This window comes from Pleurodeles waltl, chromosome 5, assembly GCF_031143425.1.
Source record: "Pleurodeles waltl isolate 20211129_DDA chromosome 5, aPleWal1.hap1.20221129, whole genome shotgun sequence".
In the NCBI taxonomy this organism is placed as follows: Eukaryota; Metazoa; Chordata; class Amphibia; order Caudata; family Salamandridae; genus Pleurodeles; species Pleurodeles waltl.
Window position 1 is genome coordinate 172,772,709 of NC_090444.1, and position 18,728 is coordinate 172,791,436.

Genomic DNA, 18,728 nt, shown 5'->3' on the forward strand with positions numbered 1-18,728 from the left:
GCTTCTACACTGATAGGTGTATCCTTGGCCTTATCTTGGCAACCAGACATGGCACAAACGTTGAATTTACATTTTTCCCATGCATATTTAATTTGGTTTGAAATTGTAGTATCTGTCATTAAACAACCTAAAGCTTAATTTTACCTTGGTAATAGTTCATGTTGTGATGATCATAGTGCCAAAGAAAGGCCAAATACCTGCCTTTGCCATTCTAACATCTAGCATACTCGCTCACCATAGAGTACTACAGTAAGTGAATCTCACATGTGATAATGATACTGAGAAAGTTATCAGGAAGGGCTGAAGAAACATATTTGCTGAGCTGAGAGGGCTGCCGAAGTGAATCAAGAGTGGTTATGAATTAAATTAAATTCTAACCTAAAAGAGCTCATAGATACATGTATTTTGCAAAATGCAGCAATACTATGTTTGTGGACATTTCAATACAATATAATATAATATATTGTGTTGTGTTAATTGTGATGTTTGAAAACTGTGATAACTTCACCACATTTTTATTATGATGTGTAAAAAAAATCTAATAGTAACAATATGACTCTGAATAATTAAGTAATCCAATAAGGCAACCTTACCAATAATAAAACGTTTGTGAAGAGTTGAGCCTTTTGGACCTTAATATTTGAATATTACAGATAAATGTTTTTTTTATTTCAACAGAATCACTAGAAACTGAAGTAAAAGAAATTCTTGTAGATATCAAGTACCCTGCTACAAAGAAACAGGTATACTTTTAATTACAGCATTGCTCTGATGAATACAGACATATATATTTGAAGCCCAGCTTTTAAGAAAGTTTTATTTTGCTGGATTTCTTTCAGGCTCTGGAGAAGATTCTGGCTAGTGATCGCATATCATTCGCTTCTCTTACCAGCATAACTCGGACACTGACTGATGCTTTAAAAAGTCAAGGTAAACAATCACCTTTAGTATACTTTTTAAGGTACATAATAATAGTATACCTATTATGGTCTCTGTACAACTGACTGAGTAGTTAAACACTGTCACATTTTCTTTGTGTAGCTGTCAAAAATGTATTGCCCTCTTTTAACCAGTAACACAGAGGATGTCACCTTGTGTTTAAAAGTCTTTGAAATTATAAATGTTAATCTCTATCAGTTTAGCTACACAAGTCCTCCCCTGTATTAGACAGAACATATAATATCTCTGCTAAAAAACAAATCACTAGCCACTTTAAAACAAGAGCAGTGTGATATGATATCCCCTGCATAAGAGGTGTATTAGCATAAACTATAAATTATATACGTTATTGTGGGTGATTTTTGGCTGCATTTTAGATCTTTACATAGACGTCAGATATTTTGTTTGAAACCGAAACAAAGAAAAAAAATGAATTTTAGTGTCTCCAAATTGCATGTTATTTTTTCACCTTTTTTCTCACAGTTTTCAAGAGGTGAATGATCCATGAGTTGTGTTTCTATCAGTCCTCTTTTTAATCAGTAATGCTGGTTATCTAGTGTGTTCATGAGCACTCCACTCAGTAAAAGACTGCAGCCCAACTAGTGCACAGTATTTCTTTAGCCTCTGCCTCTGAGACTGAGCCCCTCATCCTGGTCATGTTACTCTCTTCCCCATATCTGTCAGGGCTGCAAGGTAACCCACCAAAATTATACACAGCCAGCACAACAAGCATTGGGGTAGCCGTGTCCTCTGGCTTTAATGCTATGAAGTGTGAACACATCGTTTTTGTATGGCTTTTTTTGCATGCCTGTGTTTGAATGCTTTAGTGCTATAAAGCTGGTCCTATTTAGGCGTAAGTACCAATTCTTGTTTACCACTGCAATTTAAATCTAACTAACCACTAAAGAAAATGTTATGTTATTAAAATTAATAGTCCATCATCAGAGTTTAGAAGTATTGGTTGCACCTCTTCCTCCAAATGATTACTATATAAATGAAAAATAAGAGGCACCAGGATATAACCTGACCTAATTCCCTTTGCAATATCAGAATATTCAGTTCATTCACACAGATTAGTATGGATTTTAGCAGGTAAAGTTCGAGGGTGGTTTACTTGTTTCAAGATAACCTATAGCAGTAATCTATTGACATGATCAAAAGCCAGGATCAGACCCAAAAAAACAGATGTTTTAAAACTTGTCCCTCCACTACACATTTTGACACTATGAATTAAAGCTCTTGCATTTTTTCCTTGTGCCAGGTATTGAATCCAAACTTTGTTTGAGTTATTTCCTCATTCCTCAGCCTATTTTTGTATTTAATTTTTGTCAAAAGCCACGGTGGTGGTGTCAATAAATTTAGTTTGTTAATTAAAGTCATTTCTCCTTAGCTCGCACCAAGCACATTATACTGACCAAATCATTGTCAATATTTTAAGGTTTAATGTTATTTTCATTTTTTGAGCAAATTGATGGTCCTCTTCATTGTATAAGACTAAGTAAAACCTGGCGTGGCTCTGTGCTCTGTCACACTGCGTTCAGTTGCTTAAAATATGTAGAAATTATTTTCAAAAGATATAGTATATGAGACATTTTCATTACTTATTTGTTTTGTAGAGCTTGAGAGTGTGGATGAAGGGCTACTGCAGCTATGTACTCAACGTCTTAAGCTTTTGCATCTATATGACTCTGTGAGCCAATTGAATTCTTCTGAACTACACTCAAGATTGTCTGTGTCAGATAATGTAAGTGAATTGTTTTGCAAACTTTCCGGGAAGTATTAACTTATAAATGGGATCAGTCTTTCTTTTTATATTTCTGTGTTGAGGCAACCTAGGTAGTTTAAGGGAAGTCCAGTCGTTGGTCATTGTAATTTACGGTAAATCTTTGGAAGCTCTACATCTCTCACAGGCTTTAGATGCAAAGTAAATCCTGGGCAGCGTCCTACCAAAGAGATTCTCTGAACAGACGTATCGGTTATGTTACATATAGTAGCAGTGCACAAAGAGGGGATATGTGACTGGTTGAATAAAGCAGCAGTGCACATTTCTGCAGAGTGATTATACTATTTTGTATCACAAATAAGTACCAGCAAATATTTTTATATGAATTTACAGGAGGTCATTTATGCCAAGATTAAGTGGGTAACTGTGGTATGTTAATCAAGATAAACAGACTCCTACATTATTGTGGTCCTAGTTGGTAGTGTTTTGAGGGACTGATGAGCACGATATTTAAAACTACAAATGTAAGTTATAAAATGTGTTTTTGGTGTTCTATAGAAAAGTACGGGTTCTTTCTGTACTGTTAGGTGGTTTATATTTTGTTCGCCATTCACAAGTTACAGACGGAGAGGTATTAGACACTATAATCACAGTGGGCATGACAAACAACATACAGGCCCAGGTTGGCTCAGTCATGTCTTGACACAATCTTCCTCACACCAGCTGACTAATAGAAGAATGTGGGTTTATTTAGAGGCAACGTAATTCTGTCTCATGCACCTTTATGTCATGGATAATGGCAAGATATGTTTTTGATCCATAAGTAAATCAACACGCAAATTGTGCTGGAAATATATGCCTTTGAAAACTGTATTATGGGCCTATGCAAAAAAATTTTTATGGATACTCCATTAACAAGTATTGAGGGCTGCCTATGAGTGTCTTCCCTGTGACTATGAAGACTTTCTGCACAGTTCATCATTGTACAGTCCTAATAGTGAGAAAAGTGATGTGGTTTCCACAGCCAGATCCATGTTTTCTGGTCCACTGTATTTCCTAGCTCACTGTAACTTCTTCGTAGCATATAGCAAGAAAATATTTGCTACCATAGAATAACAGAAGGGGAAAATGCATGTGACCTAACAATTGCATTTATTGAGCAGCTGCTGTTTTATTAACACTAAAGTAAAGACAGGGTTGAAAAGTGTTGAAAAAAAACAGAGTCAGTGGCACATATTAGGTTGTAAAATGTTAATCCTAGGAATAAGTAACACATCATATAAATGTGGGCAGAAACTTCCAGGGCGAAAAAGTGATATACGATTTTGGTGCTATATAGGTACTTAAAGCTGAATTTTAGAAGCAAAGACCCAGGATGCAAGAAACTCCATGGGTGTTTAGAAGATGGGGGTAGTTGGGTTGAAGTGAGAAGACTCTTTAGAGGTATATAAAGACTGAGGGAAGTTGGGTTCTGAGATGGGGGAGGGGAGAAACTCCAGAGGTGTATAGATGCTGAGGGAAGTTGGGTTGAAGGGAGAAGAAACTCAAAAGGTATATAGACTGAGGGAAGTTCCGTTGAGTAATAAAGAAACTTCAAAGTTATGTAGAGGGAAGTTTGGTTGAAGAGGGGAAGAGCATCCTGAGGGATAGAGAGGCTAAGGAGCGTTGAATTAAAGTGGAAAGGAAACTGCAGACTTACATTGAGGCTGATGGAAGTCAGACTGAAAGAGGGAAGAAATTCCAAAGGTATATGTAGGCTGATGGAAGTTGGGTTGATGAGAAGAAGAAACTACAAAGGGATTTGAGAGGCTGATGGAAATTAGTTGAAGCGGAGAAGAAACTCCAAATGTATGAAGAGGCTGAGGGAAGTGTCATTGAAGGGGGAGCACCAAAGAGCTGAGTAGACTGGGTTCACCTAATACCCTTTAGAACTTTCCCAAGGGGAGGAACAACTCAAGTTAGTCTCTAGAGAGAGATAGAAAGACTAATGGGTAGATTGGAGAGATGGCACCCCTAAAAAGAAGTAATTGATAATTAACTTATTATGTGTGCGCATGATCTTTTTATAATTTGAGTACATCGGTTTTTAGGCACTTACTAAAGTGTCTTTCATTTTCTATTGTTATGTTGTATTAATTTGTAAAGTCCAACATTCACAAAAATATTCTTAGAGCTAATTTAAAAGTACTGTTCTCTGTGTCTCTGCTTGGACCTTTGATTTCAGAATTACAGATTGAAAGCAAATTACTCATAAAAATAAGAGGCTCAGCGTGGCCTAAAAAAACACAATGCAAATGATAACTTAGCACGTAAAAAATTTAATTTTAAATATTGATGAAATTTATATCAGTGTTTTAATGTTAACTGTCTATTTTTGAAGAAGGTTCTTATGACCTAACTATAAAGCTGATATGCTTGCACAGCTCAAACTGCTCATTATTAAAGCCAACAAAAGAGAAGATGAGCAAATTCATAGTCTTGAAGCTTAGTCCTAAAAATTCTGTTGTGTTTGTGTTAAGGAGTTGTCTAAGTTGCTACGGCTGGAGGATAAGGAGCTCACCAGACTACAACTTTTATTGAAAAACTACAAGCAAGAAAACCCTAAACCAGGTGTTCGCTTCGCAGATGAAAATGATGGCACAATACCTGTGAAAGCATTCCTGGAGTTCTTAGAATGTGAAAAGGAAGCAATAACTGTGAAGAAGATAACTGACAATGAATGTGTCTCTCTAGGTATGTAGGATATTGAATACAATAACTCATTTTTATATATCTTCATACTTCAAAATATGATCTATTGGACTAGCCCCTGAGTGGGCCTTTCTCCTGTGATTACTAAATAATTATCCAGCTCTGGATCTTTTACACGTTGACATGCTGTTGAAATGTTCCCCATCATCAGACTCCGACTCGTCAGTAGATTAATAACAGCAGCAAAGTACAGCCTATTTGAGCTGCACCATCTCAGCTGTTGGACGGGTGGCCACTAGGCAACTAAGTACCACCCGAAGAAGAGCCATGTTTAGGTCATTGGTAAAGCAAATAAAGGCAGGTAATTGTCCAGGGCCCCACCTTCAAAGGCCCCTCGGAAAAATGTCCTGCTGAAAATTTGATTTGTAAATAACACAAACTCATTCTTTTCTAATTCAACTGCAAGTCTCTCTTCCTTTAGAACTTGAACCTATTAGACTGGTGGTTGCAAACTGAAGTGTAATAATTCTGTTTCAAGTCTTTCTCCTTACTTGACGTCACTTTTCTACCTCACCCATCTCTCTTGACTCCTAGTAATCACCATATCTCTCTGACCCTTCTCCCTTTGTTTCTCTCACATCTCTATACCTTCCCTCTTTCTCAGTACCTCTCTCTCACAACCTTGCCTCTCTCTATGCTCTTTTTGCCTAACTCTACACCTAGTCCCTGCTCTAATTCCCTTGACCCTCACCTTATCCACCTCTCTACAACTCAATGCTTATTTTCTATCTCAGCTCTCCATCTATACTTCACATTATCTACCTTGCTCTCAGGATTTCGTTTATCTCATCTCTCCCTCTACCACAAGCCACTGTACCACAATTCTCTTCCTAGCTTACACCTCTGTACCTGACCTGTCACTACCTAATCCCTCAATGAATCTCACTATTTGTTTATTTAGTCTCTTTCTAAAGCACTGCTTCATGTTTTACAATATAACAATATTCTCATATTACTAGACATAAGGTGCGTACAAGTAACACATTTAATTGAAACAAGAATCAAGAAACAGAAGGGAGGTAAGGAAAAAAATAGGAAGGACGCAAATACTAGCACTTTGAACAACCAATCAAGGGGAGATCAATGTGTCTACTGAGAGAAGAGGAAGAATATAACAGGAAGTGTGTAGTTCTGTCATCTATTTATATATTTAGTGTTGCATTCCCTACCTCACTTCTCATCTCCTTTCTCCTTGTACCTGTGTTCCCTGTACCTCACCCCTCTGTCGTCCGCTTTTCTTTCTTGCCCCCTCTTTCACTAATGTTTTCACAGTTTTTGCCTCTGCTTGTACTCTCCTCTCCATGTCCCTCTCAGCATTTTTTCTCTACTTCAACTCACCCTCTCTTCCTCTTTTAATACATCTCTCTTCCTGCCCACTGTCTACTCACAGCTTTCTTTCTCACCTCCTCTCTGCTCTTATATCAACATCACCTCTTTTCTGTACTACTTCACCTCTTCCCTATACCTCATCGCTCTTGAAATTCACCATCCCCTCCCTTTTTCAGTGTGCCTCATTAGGCTTTGGTGTGAATTTGAATATTCGAAATCTACGCTCCACACACTTACTATGTCTTTCCAGCTTCTAGAGGTGCAGGCTAGGTATACACTGACCTCCACCTAAAATATTGTGACATTAAATGAATCTACATCCAAGCTCAAGAAATGGCTTTAACAATGCTCGTTCAAGCTGTCTTTTGGTAATATGTGTCTAGAGAATGCCAGGAAGTTTGAGCTTTCGGCTGCTTTTGTATGTGCATGATCCTGAAAGTTTAACGGCATGAATTTGATGAACACCAGTAATAAATTCAGTATTTCTGAGCAGGGAGCCGTAAAATGTGTCTTGGTCGGGACCCCAGAAAATCCTTAAGATTGCGTTCACCCCCAGCAGCACGTCAGATACTTTGCCATTCATTAAATGAGGGTGTCTTTCCAACTTTGTTCTTTTTGTGCTGAGTAAAGCAGTACAAAAAGAAACAAATTGTCTTTTTTTTAACAAAATGTTGTTATTTTAGGTGCTAAAAGAACAAAAGGCCTGCTTACGACCTTGGCGGAAGGTATTCCTCCATCACAAATGTGACGGATATCCCGCCTGCTGTATTACAAGTTCCATTATATCCTATGGGACTTGTAATACGGCGGACGATATATCAGTCACGTTTGTGATGAAGTAATCCCTTCAGGCAAGGACGTAATCAGGCCAAAAGCCTTTAGTAGTTTTCCTTTTGTGGCCCGAAAATAGATGTATTTGGGCCTGTGCTCCTGTAGAGAGCAACTTTTATCACAAGTGGCTGTTTTTACGCCGCTGACCAGACTCTGTCGTCAAGCCAACCCACTTTGTCATTAGTTTAATCAAGCATGGTTGTAGGATATTACATCTGCCTCGGTGTATACCAGATTTTTCAATTTCTTGGGCCCTAGGTTGTGATCTCTGTTTGATCAAGTATGCCTGCTAATCGGACCTCTGATAGTGTAAAATTGAATTTTCCTTTTTAAGTGCAGCCTTCCATGATAAGCAGATTAAAAAAATGTGTCAGTAAGCTCTGCACATATAGTATGTCCGTATCAAGGGAAGCACCAATGAGGAGGATCGGCAACAAATAAAGGCTGATATATTCTGTACGCGGTTGGCCATATTAGTTTTCTCCTTTCATACATCCCTCAAGGCAATAATATGCACATTCTGTACTCGTGTTGCCCCTATTGATTGTATTCTTTTATACCTTACCATAAGACAATAATATAAATGATGGTAAAAAACATTTTGCTATGGAGCAAAGGTGCCCACACTCCATCTTTCCACAGGCCTCCTTGCCTTGGCTGCCTCAGGAATTCTAAAGGGATTAAATTTGAGGCAAATCAGTAGGAGATACACTTGTATAGGTGTGTTCCTACTATCTTGATAGGAAACGTGGTCAGCTTGGACTGTTATATGGTTTTGGTTTTTGAGATGTTTATCTGAGTAGCGAACATGAATGAGGATTATTTTGATGTGAACGGAGCAATAAGTTAGTAGTGGAAGGGTAGAAATTAGGAAGTGGTCTGCATGACTCCACAAAACATTTCACCCACAACATCTGGAAGGGTAGCTTGAACTTTGGAAAAGAAGATGGAAGTACTGCTTGTCTCTTATAATTGTGCCAAATTTATTATACCAGTTTTTGCACTGGGCTCACTGGGACTTTCAGAGTCTACTTCCCTGAAGACAACTTTAGTCTTATATGACAAGAACTTGACCCTTTGGGAAGCCGAACTTGCTGGCATTTGTGAAGGTCTTGCATCTAACAGAAGAACTTTGACAGTGTAGTGGTTCAAAGATGATTTGATATGCCACACAACTCTGGGCTGTTCTGTATTAGCTAGCTTGAGTCACATGGTATGCTGAGGACTGATGGAACCTGTAGAGAGATTTTATTTTGAACTGTGTATAAACTGAAAAGTTCCTGCTTTGGGAGATGACATAATCTTGTGTGCTGGATATAAGGGAAGAATCATATTGAAAACTTTGTGCCCCCCAACTGGTCCCTTAGGAAGCCAAATATGAAGTCAACAAACAATAGCAATACAATGTTAAAAGAACATTCTGTGCTTACCTGCATTGATAGGTAATATGCAACCAATGAGGACTCTTTCTTGAACATCGTTGACCTGTGTGAGTTCCTGTCTGCTTTGTGAAGGGTTTGCCTCTATGGAGCATCATTAGTGCTCTGCTGCTTATAGTGGCTGTTTTTGATAACAGATTTGACCATTATGCGGCAGGCAAATATTATTGAAATCCCCCATGTTTCGTTGTGGGTGGAAATTGCTTCTCTTATAACTTTTAAAGGCTTTACAGTTTTTTGTTAATTCGTATGTCATTTGTAGGATTGAGCGCAAAGCGATCTGTCCCTGGTGTAATCTCTCTATGGGCTTTAAACCACGCCCATGAGTTTGGTTGGTTTGTGGGCTTGCCTTTTACAATTCGCTTCATTTCATTAGTGGAAGGCATGCATATGTCATGCCTTTTCCGGTGTTTAGCCCTCCTCCAGCGACTGAAAACATACAAGGCTCCATGTGTTTAGTATGGTTTCTGCACGTTTTTTTTCTTTTTCGTAGGCAGCGCTGTCTCGCTGGGCAGTAGTAGAGTGCTTTGCATGACATCGACCCTGTTACATGGATATTTGCACTTGTGCCGGTTATATGGATAATTGCACTTTTTCTGGTCCGTTTCACTGTGAGCAAACTTCTGTTTCCTTTTGTGTGTCTCCGTCATGCTTCATGGTGGCCGTGGGATCGTTTGTTAAGCTGTTTACTTTAAGTTTATGTGGCAAGAAAAGTCTGGTTAGGAGTTTAAAACACAAATAGATCTAACTCGAGCAAACACAAGACCTGTTGCATTGCAAATGCTTGTTTAATAAGCCTGCATGTTTTAACTTATTTGGTGTGGATATTGTATGGTCCTTGGTTCTGTTGTGAAACTTCAAAATGATGCTCTGTAACATGCACAGCACATGCATGGCTTTATCTGGGGGTGGCATTTCGTTCTCTGACTTATCACAAAAGGTGAGCAAGGAACCTTGAAGGAAACCTGTTTGCCTCGGAATGGTCCCATGTTGAGCAGTGAGAGGAGTCTAATCACAGCTATGACTGGGCCGTCTCTTATTCATTTCTCAACATGGGCACACTCTGAGGCAAACAGGTTTCCTTCAAGGAACCTTGCTCACCTTTTGTAGCAAGCCAGCCAGAGAGTGAAATGCCCAACCCCAGAGAAAAGCATGGCAGTGCTGTCATGTGATAAATCATAATTTTTGTGTTTGCCACATCCTCTTTAACATTGGTCAGACTTCTCAATTAGAGCAATGCTGTAATGAGTGGCCAGCAGACCGCATGGGGAGCTACCAGGAGCGTCAACTCCTCCTTCTTGGGGGCTTGTTTGGCATTGGTGCCCAAAAGGGCAGAGATGGATTGAACTACTTAGCAATTGTGCAATAAGGGAGTCCTAGGTCACACCACTGGGGAGTAGGCCGTCTCCCAGGGCAGGTCAGCCTTAGTCTCACAGATGGTGGACCCCGGAATAAAATAAAGTCTGACTAATCTTCTTTACGTTCTTTGTGTGGGAAATTACTAGATAGTCTTCAAGACACTTTTCGAGGCCTTTGAGGCCAAGGACTCCCAGAAAGAGATACATTTAAGACACACCTGGCCAATAAGTTCTTTGCATGTATATTCTGTAGCACCTTTCTGCCTGAAACACATGACAGACCCATTCTGGTTGGGGGAGAGTAGCTACTTCCCACTGACTCCTAAAATACCCCTTGAAAATCAACAACAGACCAGGTTGCTCAGTCATTCCACTAGCCCTTCCCTTTCTCACAAGGGAGCTATTCATTTTCTTACTGAGGGAGTCTTGCTGAACATATGTGGGAGAGGGTTCTGCATGCCTCTCCACAGTCACACTGTTTGAGAACCTATTTCCAGAGAAGCTGACATTTGCATATCTAAAACTTTTCTCTCACAACCTGAATATTCTAATAACCACTTTGAAATCCCCCACCCAGTCCCATTGAAAGAGCAGGTGGTTACAGTTCCGCTACTGGGTGAAGCCTCCCATTTGTACTGTGAAAAATGTGTTATCCATTATCAGGCACGAGGTAACGTCAAAAGCTTGTGTGCATAACCCTTTACAGTCATCGGGCCAGTAATCCAGAGGAATACTTGACTACGTGTAATGGCCTCTTATATCTCTTGACCCCCACCATAATTGTAAAATGGCACGAGACCCAAACATCATTGTGTCCCAGCTAACTACCTGCAGATGAGATGCAGGAAACTGTAGATCTTCAAGATGAAAATCAAATACATTTACTACTTGTACTCCTAGTCTATACGGCTTTTCACAGATAAGTTGAGATTTTTAAAGATGAAACTGATGTTTACAAGCATCTCCATAAGGAAATAAAGCGTAGCTGTGTGGTTCACCATGGTTCTTGCCTGGTGCCAGCCCTGGAACGCCATGGCTGGAACAACTTAGAAGACAGCTCTGACTTTTAACTGAGACATGGCTGCAGGATTCTTGCTCTATACCTTTACTCCCTATAGGTAGAATCAAAAGACAACATACTGTATTACCTCCTGAGTATAGATGTGGAACGGTTGGTGGGATGCTTCGAGGATGTCTCTGTCCAAGTCCATGAACAAGAATCTTTTTTTTTTTTTTTTTTAAGTCTCCCAGCCCTGCTCATCACCTTAATGAGCTTCTGTTCTCTAGCAGAGCACCCCACTTACGTCATTCTACACCTGCAGAATGACATCTTCATGGGGGACATCTAAATAGGACTATGGTATACAGGACATAGCTCTAGTGTTCAAGGAGATTTATATGATTTGCCTAGGTTTACTCAGTTTAACCATGTGGGGAAGTTGGCAAAGGCACATTCTACAGTCACCATCTTGGCCGCCAGGCCACATCATATATTGTTTACGGTCAAGTGCTTCTATCCCTGTTCTCAGTATTTTGGAAGAGTTGACAAAAAAACAATATGCTGCACCATCAACATGATTTCAGAGAAACACATTTTCACATTGTTTGTGTGTATGAATCCATTAATGTCTGCCTTGACCAAATATTCCACCTTCTTTAACCTCAAATAGGTTGCTTAGCAACATAATATATGAAAATGCAGATTGTTTTTTGCCTCTAAAAAATGTATAGTCATATAATAGAACTTTTTTTTCAGATGCATACTTCTACCTACAGATTCCTCACTTTTTGACTTTCCCAGATGCCTGATTGGATCTGTAAACTTTCAGTAGCACTTTCACACTGGTAGAAGGAGCTGCCTTCATTCCGATGCTGGATACAACACCATGGTGATGTCACTGGAGCCATAAAGCACCTACTCCACACCCAAACATCAGTTATTTTATTTCCTGCACCCTTTGACATAGACCCAGAGCCTGATCTCTTGTTTAAGAAAGTTTATTTACAAAAAAAATATTTTGTGCGGTGCTAGGAATGTCTACTTTCAAGGTTTCAAATCTTATCAGGAGAACAGTGGTCAAAGGTCAGTTATGGACCCCTATGATATTTATTTGTGGTATCTTGGGTTGGAGTATGGCACGTTTTAGAAATGGGGTCTCTGGATGGCAGTCAGTTTTCATTCTGTCCAATCAGGGACCCTCACTGTAGTCATGGTAAGGGAGATACACACGTAGTAACCCCTGCTCACCCCCCTGGGTAGCTTGGCACAAGCATTCAGGCTTATCTCAAAGGCAATGTGTCAAGTATTTGTACCAACACACACACAGTAACACAGTGAAAACACCACAAAAGGGTTCCTCACCAGTTTAGAAAAATAGCCAGTATTTATCTAAATCAAACAAGACCAAATCAATAAAAATCTAACATACACAAGCAAAGATATGAATTTTTTAAGTAAAAGGAGTCTTAATCCATAGAAATCAATGGATGCGTTGTTTTAGCACCAAGTACCTGGTATACGTCAAAAATAAAGCCGCACAGGCGAGCGTGCATTGGAAAAGCAATCGATGCGTCGATTCGTTACTTGCAAGTGAAGCTTTGCGTCGATTCTTTTTCTGCCAGTAAAACGATGCATCGATTCTTTCCTTGCAGGGAAGAGATGCATCGATTTCTGGACAAGCAGCTTCAAGACAGTGCAGTGATGTTGCAGGTTTTGACATCCAGGGACAATGCATGGAAAATCCAGACTCACAGCAGCAATGAATCTGCACTGAGCTGGCGATGCTTTGATTTTTCAGCTGCAGTGCAGGCGCTGCATCAGTTTTCCTGCTGTTCGGATACGGTGCGTTGGCTTTCTCCTTGTGTTCCCCAGCTTCTACTTTCAAGGGCCCAGGAACTGGATGTGGCACCACTTGGTAGGGTGGGGGACTGAGCAAAAGAGCCCAGGTACTGGCGATGAAGTCTTTGATATCCCTGAGACTTCAGAACAGGGGACAAGCTCAGTCCAAGCCCTTGGAGAATCTTCACAAATAGGATACATAGCAAAGTCCAGTTGTTGTCCTCTTTAAGGCAGAAGCAGCAACTGCAAGCCAGCCCAGAAAAGTACACACAGCAAAGGGGAAGTACTCCTCCTCCAGCTCTTCTCCTTGGCAGAGGTTCCTCTTGATCCAGAAGTATTCTAAATGTCTGGGGTTTTCGGTCCACTGCTTATACTCATTTCTGCCTTTGAAGTGGGAACATTTCAAAGGAAAGTCTCTGTTGTTTACAAGATCCTGCCTTGCCCAGGCCTGGCCCCAGACACACACCAGGGGGTTGGAGATTGCATTGTGTGAGGACGGGCACAAACCTTTCAGGTGTGTCAGCTCCTCCCTACCCACTGTAGCTCAAGAGACTCACCAGGATATGCAGGACAATATGCAGCTGCCTTTGTGTCACTGTCTAGAGGGAATTCACAAACTGTCCAACTCTCAGTCTGACCAGGCGTGGATTCAAAAAGCAGGCAGAGATACAGAATGGTTAAGCAAGAAACCGCCCACTTTCTAAAAGTGGCATTTTCAAACAGACAGTCTAAAAACCAACTCTACCAAAAGATGTAGTTTTAAATTGTGAGTTAAGTGACCCCAAACTCCATATCTCTAGCTGCTCCCAGGGGGAAACTGCAATTAAAGGATATTTAAAGGCAGTCCCCATGTTAACCTATGGAAGAGATAGGCCTTCCAATAGTGAAAAACATACTTGGCAGAATTTCACTATCAGTACACGTCCTACCTTTTAAATACACTGCACCTTGGCCACGGGGCTACCTAGGGCCTATCTTAGGGGTGTGTTATATCTAGTTAAAGGGAAGGTTTGGGCCTGGTAAGTGGTACACTTGCTAGGTCGAATTGTCAGTGCACAACTGTACACACAGACACTGCAGTGGCAGGTCTGAGACATGTTTACAGGGCTCCCCATGTGGGTGGCACAATCAGTGCTGCAGGCCTACTAGCAGCATTTGATTTACAGGCCCTGGGCACCTCTAGTGCACTTTACTAGGGAGTTACTAGTAAATTAAGTATGCCAATCATAATCACAATTTATACAAGGAGCACCTGCACTTTAGCACTGGTTAGCAGTGATGAAATACCCAGAGTGCCAAAAATCAGCAAAAACAAGTCCAGCACATAGTCAAAAGTACAGGGAGGAGAGGTAAAAAGATGGGGAAACTACACCAAGGATGCCAGGTCCAACAGCAGGTGGTTGTGTGGCTCCTGCCTCGAACTGCATCTCAAGGTGATCAAGAACAAGGAGGTAAAGCTTTTTATGGCCCAGGCTCTTGATGCACGTTTGACTCGACTTTGTACAGCTAAGATCTAAGTTGTCCTCCTCCACTTCTTCAAGGTCATCAAAAAGAAGTAGCAACACTGGACTTCTTCCAAGTGTAAGCATCCAAGGTGTTCTCCACCTCCTGCAGATTAGTCATCCAAGCTGAAATTATTGATTATTCCACATCCTGAAGACACAGCACCATTGATTACCTGTGCCGCCACCACCAGGGCTTCCTCTTGAATCTCAGCCCTAGAAGTCCTTTCCTGAGTTCTGGGGGCTGATCATGCCTCCTTCAGCGCGATGTTCGGTGTACAGTGATCCTCCCTGGAGTGCATTTGGGCCTCATGGGACCTTTGGTACCCTTTACAGATTTACTGCAGCCATCTGCTTTTCATTGAGGCTCTCTTGGACCCACTGATGGCAGCCTGTGAAAACTCCACGTCCAGTCCAGCAGTCAATAGTTTGGTGGCAAGGCGGTATGGCCTGCTGTGGAGTACTCTTGATCCTTGCTGTCCACCCATCCCCTGAGACTTGCTGGTGCAGGCTTTTTGCTGTCCAAAACAGATTTCTCGTGCACTTCTGAAAGCCCTGGTAGATAGAAAACCTACAAAATTAAAATGTGGAGAAAGTCTTTTTCTGGAGGTAGTCTAGCCCAAAAATCACTGAATGCAATATCCTTACTGGAAATATATTACCATGACTTTTCCAAAGTAGCCATGTGATTCTTCAAAATCAGCCAGATCTCCTCAAGTAGTATTTTTCTGAGGTGGTGAGAGACTATCAGGATGCCTCCTGGCATATTACTAAGGCCAGTCTGGACACAGCTTACTCTGTCGCAGAGGTTATGAGGTTTCAATGGCCCTTCATTGACACGCCTTGTTGAGATTTTCATGTTATTCAAATGATGTCCAGACAGTGAAGTTTGTGCCATAGAAGTAAACTGGCAAGAGGAGCTGTTTAATGTAGTTCCTGGTTCCCAAAGCAGGATGGAAGTTTTTCTCTGCAAGGGACAGTTCAAAATGCTGTTCCTGACTCAGGTGTTGTCGGCACTGTAAGCATGAGAAAGGATGGTGTCCCTCGACTTGCAGGGTGTGTATTTTCACATAACAATCCTGCAGTCTCACAGGAGGTACTTGTATTTTTTGATAGGTACCACCCACTACCAGAGTACAAGCTGCCCTTTTGGGCTAACATCAACATCTTAAGAGGCCATCAATTCCTGTATTATCATACCTGGACGGCTGCTTTCCCAAAGTCACAGATGTAGGTAACAGCACCTTGTTTTTCAACCTGTGCTTTTCTGTCAATATGCCAAAGTCTCATCTAGAACCCTCTTAGTCCCTCCTGTAATTAAGGGCAGTACTGGACACATCATTGCTTCAAGCTTTCCCTTCTTCACAGAGGATCTGACACAATCCGGCTTCAATTCTTAAGATTCAATAGGGGATTGGGATTCCAGTCCTACACTTGCCATATATGCTGCTTTCCAGCACCCTCCTAGCATTGCCCGCACACTGACACATTAGGGCTATCCAGTGGGGCCTGTGCAGGCAGGGGTTCCAGCATGAGAGAGAACTGTCAGATTTGGCTGTTATCACTGAGCATACTCAGGCAGAACTGACTTGGTGGTCAGTGGAGAACAACATGTCCCAAGAGATATCCTTCTGCCTGCCATCAGCCTTGGCACCTGTAGTGATGGTCACATCCACCCTCTAGTAGAGTGCTCATCAGGAGGAGCTAGAGCTCAGTGGCATCTGGTCTCTGGAGAAGTAGGCATTCCACATCAATGTCCCTCAGCCCAGGTTGATTCAGCTGGCACTCACTTTCTTCCTCCATGCCATTCACAGTCAGTCTGTCAAGATCTTGACGACATTACAACCACGATATGGTATTTCATGAAGTTTGGAGGAGCGGGATCTCAACTTCTCTCTCGGGAAGCATTGAGGTTCTGCTCTTGGGCTAAAGGACAGGGGAGTTGGCCAGTTGCAAATTATTTGGCTGGCTTTCTGAACCATCAGGGCTGACTTTGTGAGTCAGTGTCAACTTGCCTGTCATGAATGTTGTTTACAGCTGGAGGCGGTTCAAAACATCTTTTTCCTTGTGAGGCAATGCTCAGGTAGATTTCTTGGGCACTCACAGTAATGCCCATTGCTAGCAGTTTTGTGCCCTCCAGTATGTGCTACAGGTAGCATTGGGAGGGGGGGGGGGAGGCAGGGGTGTATTTGTTTGAAGTGGAACTTTTTACTTCATTACATTCCCCCATACCCTTCATTCCTCGGATGTTGCGGAAGATTAGTCAGGGTCAGCCGACGCTGTTCCTATTGCCCCAGACTGGCTAAGTAGCGTGTGGTATGCAGACTTTCCGTTCCCCTCCCTCCTCCACCATTTTGACCACCTCTCACAGTGGATTTCCACTCTGTCAGATGGAAAGGTCCTACTCCCCATCCCTCAGAACCTCCACCTACTTGCCTGGACATTGAGTGAGGACAACTGATTTCCTTTCAACTTCCCCCAGAGGTGGTGGATGTTAGTTTGTCTGTGCGTTGCCCTTCCAATATGTCAGTTTACTCTAGAGGGTGGATTAGCTGTGTTCTTTGATATTCTGAAAATGACTTGGCTTTATTAATGGCTTGCCTTTCAGTAATCCTCTGATCTATGCTCCCGCTAGCTCAGCAGAGTTGTTCAAAGAGGATCGCCAAGGGATATGTGGCAGCCTTGTCAGTTTTTCTATGCCTTCTATAGCAACCTTCCCTCCTTAAGCATCTTATTGTCATGAACATTTTTGACAGACTGAAGGTAGTGTTAGCTTTTCTAATGGTTGCCCCTTCATAGTTGTTAGTTAAGTGTTTTGATGCTTAAAATTAATTTTCTTGTAGCAATTACATCGTTGAGGTGTTAGTATGTTGCAAGCACTGAGCATCTATTCTAACATTCACATGTTTATTTTTTTTTCTTTAGACGAGCTAGTCGTTCAGACCAGAGTGGCTTTCCTCCTTACATTGGAGGCCCCGTGCCATCTGGGGCACTCTGTTATCTTCCAGACCTTTTAATCCCCCACCACATCCTGCCATGGAGGTGGAGAGGTTGCACGTGCTGGACACTTGAAAGGAGGGTAACTAGTACAACCATGCTAAGGGGGATCAGGTCTGCTAGCCAGCTGTTCTAGGCTATGCAGGTAGTAAGAAGAGTGAGACAGTCCAAAAGAGGATGTTATGTTGCTGGGTTCTTTTATGCAACAAGAAGAGCTATGCTTTTGCTATGAAAGAGCTTTGTTAAGGCATCTGAACCCCTTCCACTAGGGCAAAGTCTTCTATATTGGGCTTGGCCGCGGGTGTCCCCATGGCGGAGGTTTACTGTGACACAACATTGGTGTCATTTCACACTTTAGACGGGATGGTCATTTTGCATGTTCAGTGCCACAGTATTTCTTCATATTGCCATTCCTTCAGAGCCAGTTCTTTGGGGAGTACTGTTTTTTAAGCTATTCAAGATGTGACAAATTTCCATATAGAAGTATCTACCAGAAGAAAACCTTATTTTTCTTGTATTGTGTCCTTTCCAGGGGATACACTATCTACCTGCACATTCCTAACTGATCCTGCCCACCTTCCCTCCAGTCCTGCCCACCTCCCGGATCCTGAAGGATGGTTTGATGTAGACAATTTACATTGTTTGACTGCACCATTTCTAATTGATATCATTATTTTTAGGATTGTTGCCTTAAAAGGTATGAAAAAAGTGGCCAGGGAACAAATATTAGAATGTCGGGTGGGTACTTTATGACTCCAGTGACATCACCTTGGCGTCACTTCTGGTGCCAACATGGAAGAGCTGTTAAGTTTCCACATCCAGTCTGGTACCTTAGGTATGCAAGAGGCAAGGAATTTGGAGGTATAGTATGCACCAGAAAAAGAAAAAAAACTCACATGTTCATATTCATGTTCTTTGTATACCATACTCTCACCTGTAATGTATCTGTTTGGTGAATAAAGGTAGCTTTTGTTAGTATTTTCATACAATGTTTTGCTAACAGACTTGTTAAAGAAATGC

At 41.4% G+C, this 18,728-nt stretch overlaps 1 protein-coding gene across 3 annotated transcripts in view; it reads left to right on the forward strand.

Annotated features, from left to right (window-relative positions):
* Positions 1–18,728, forward strand: part of RAB3GAP2 (RAB3 GTPase activating non-catalytic protein subunit 2) — a 695,385-nt gene that overhangs the window by 427,608 nt on the left and 249,049 nt on the right. For all 3 annotated transcript variants that reach the window (XM_069233869.1, XM_069233867.1, XM_069233868.1), the window contains 4 exons: positions 679–743; positions 840–930; positions 2,556–2,683; positions 5,182–5,395. In XM_069233869.1, coding sequence (XP_069089970.1) covers positions 679–743; positions 840–930; positions 2,556–2,683; positions 5,182–5,395 — 498 coding nt within the window. The remainder of the gene's footprint in view (positions 1–678; positions 744–839; positions 931–2,555; positions 2,684–5,181; positions 5,396–18,728) is intronic.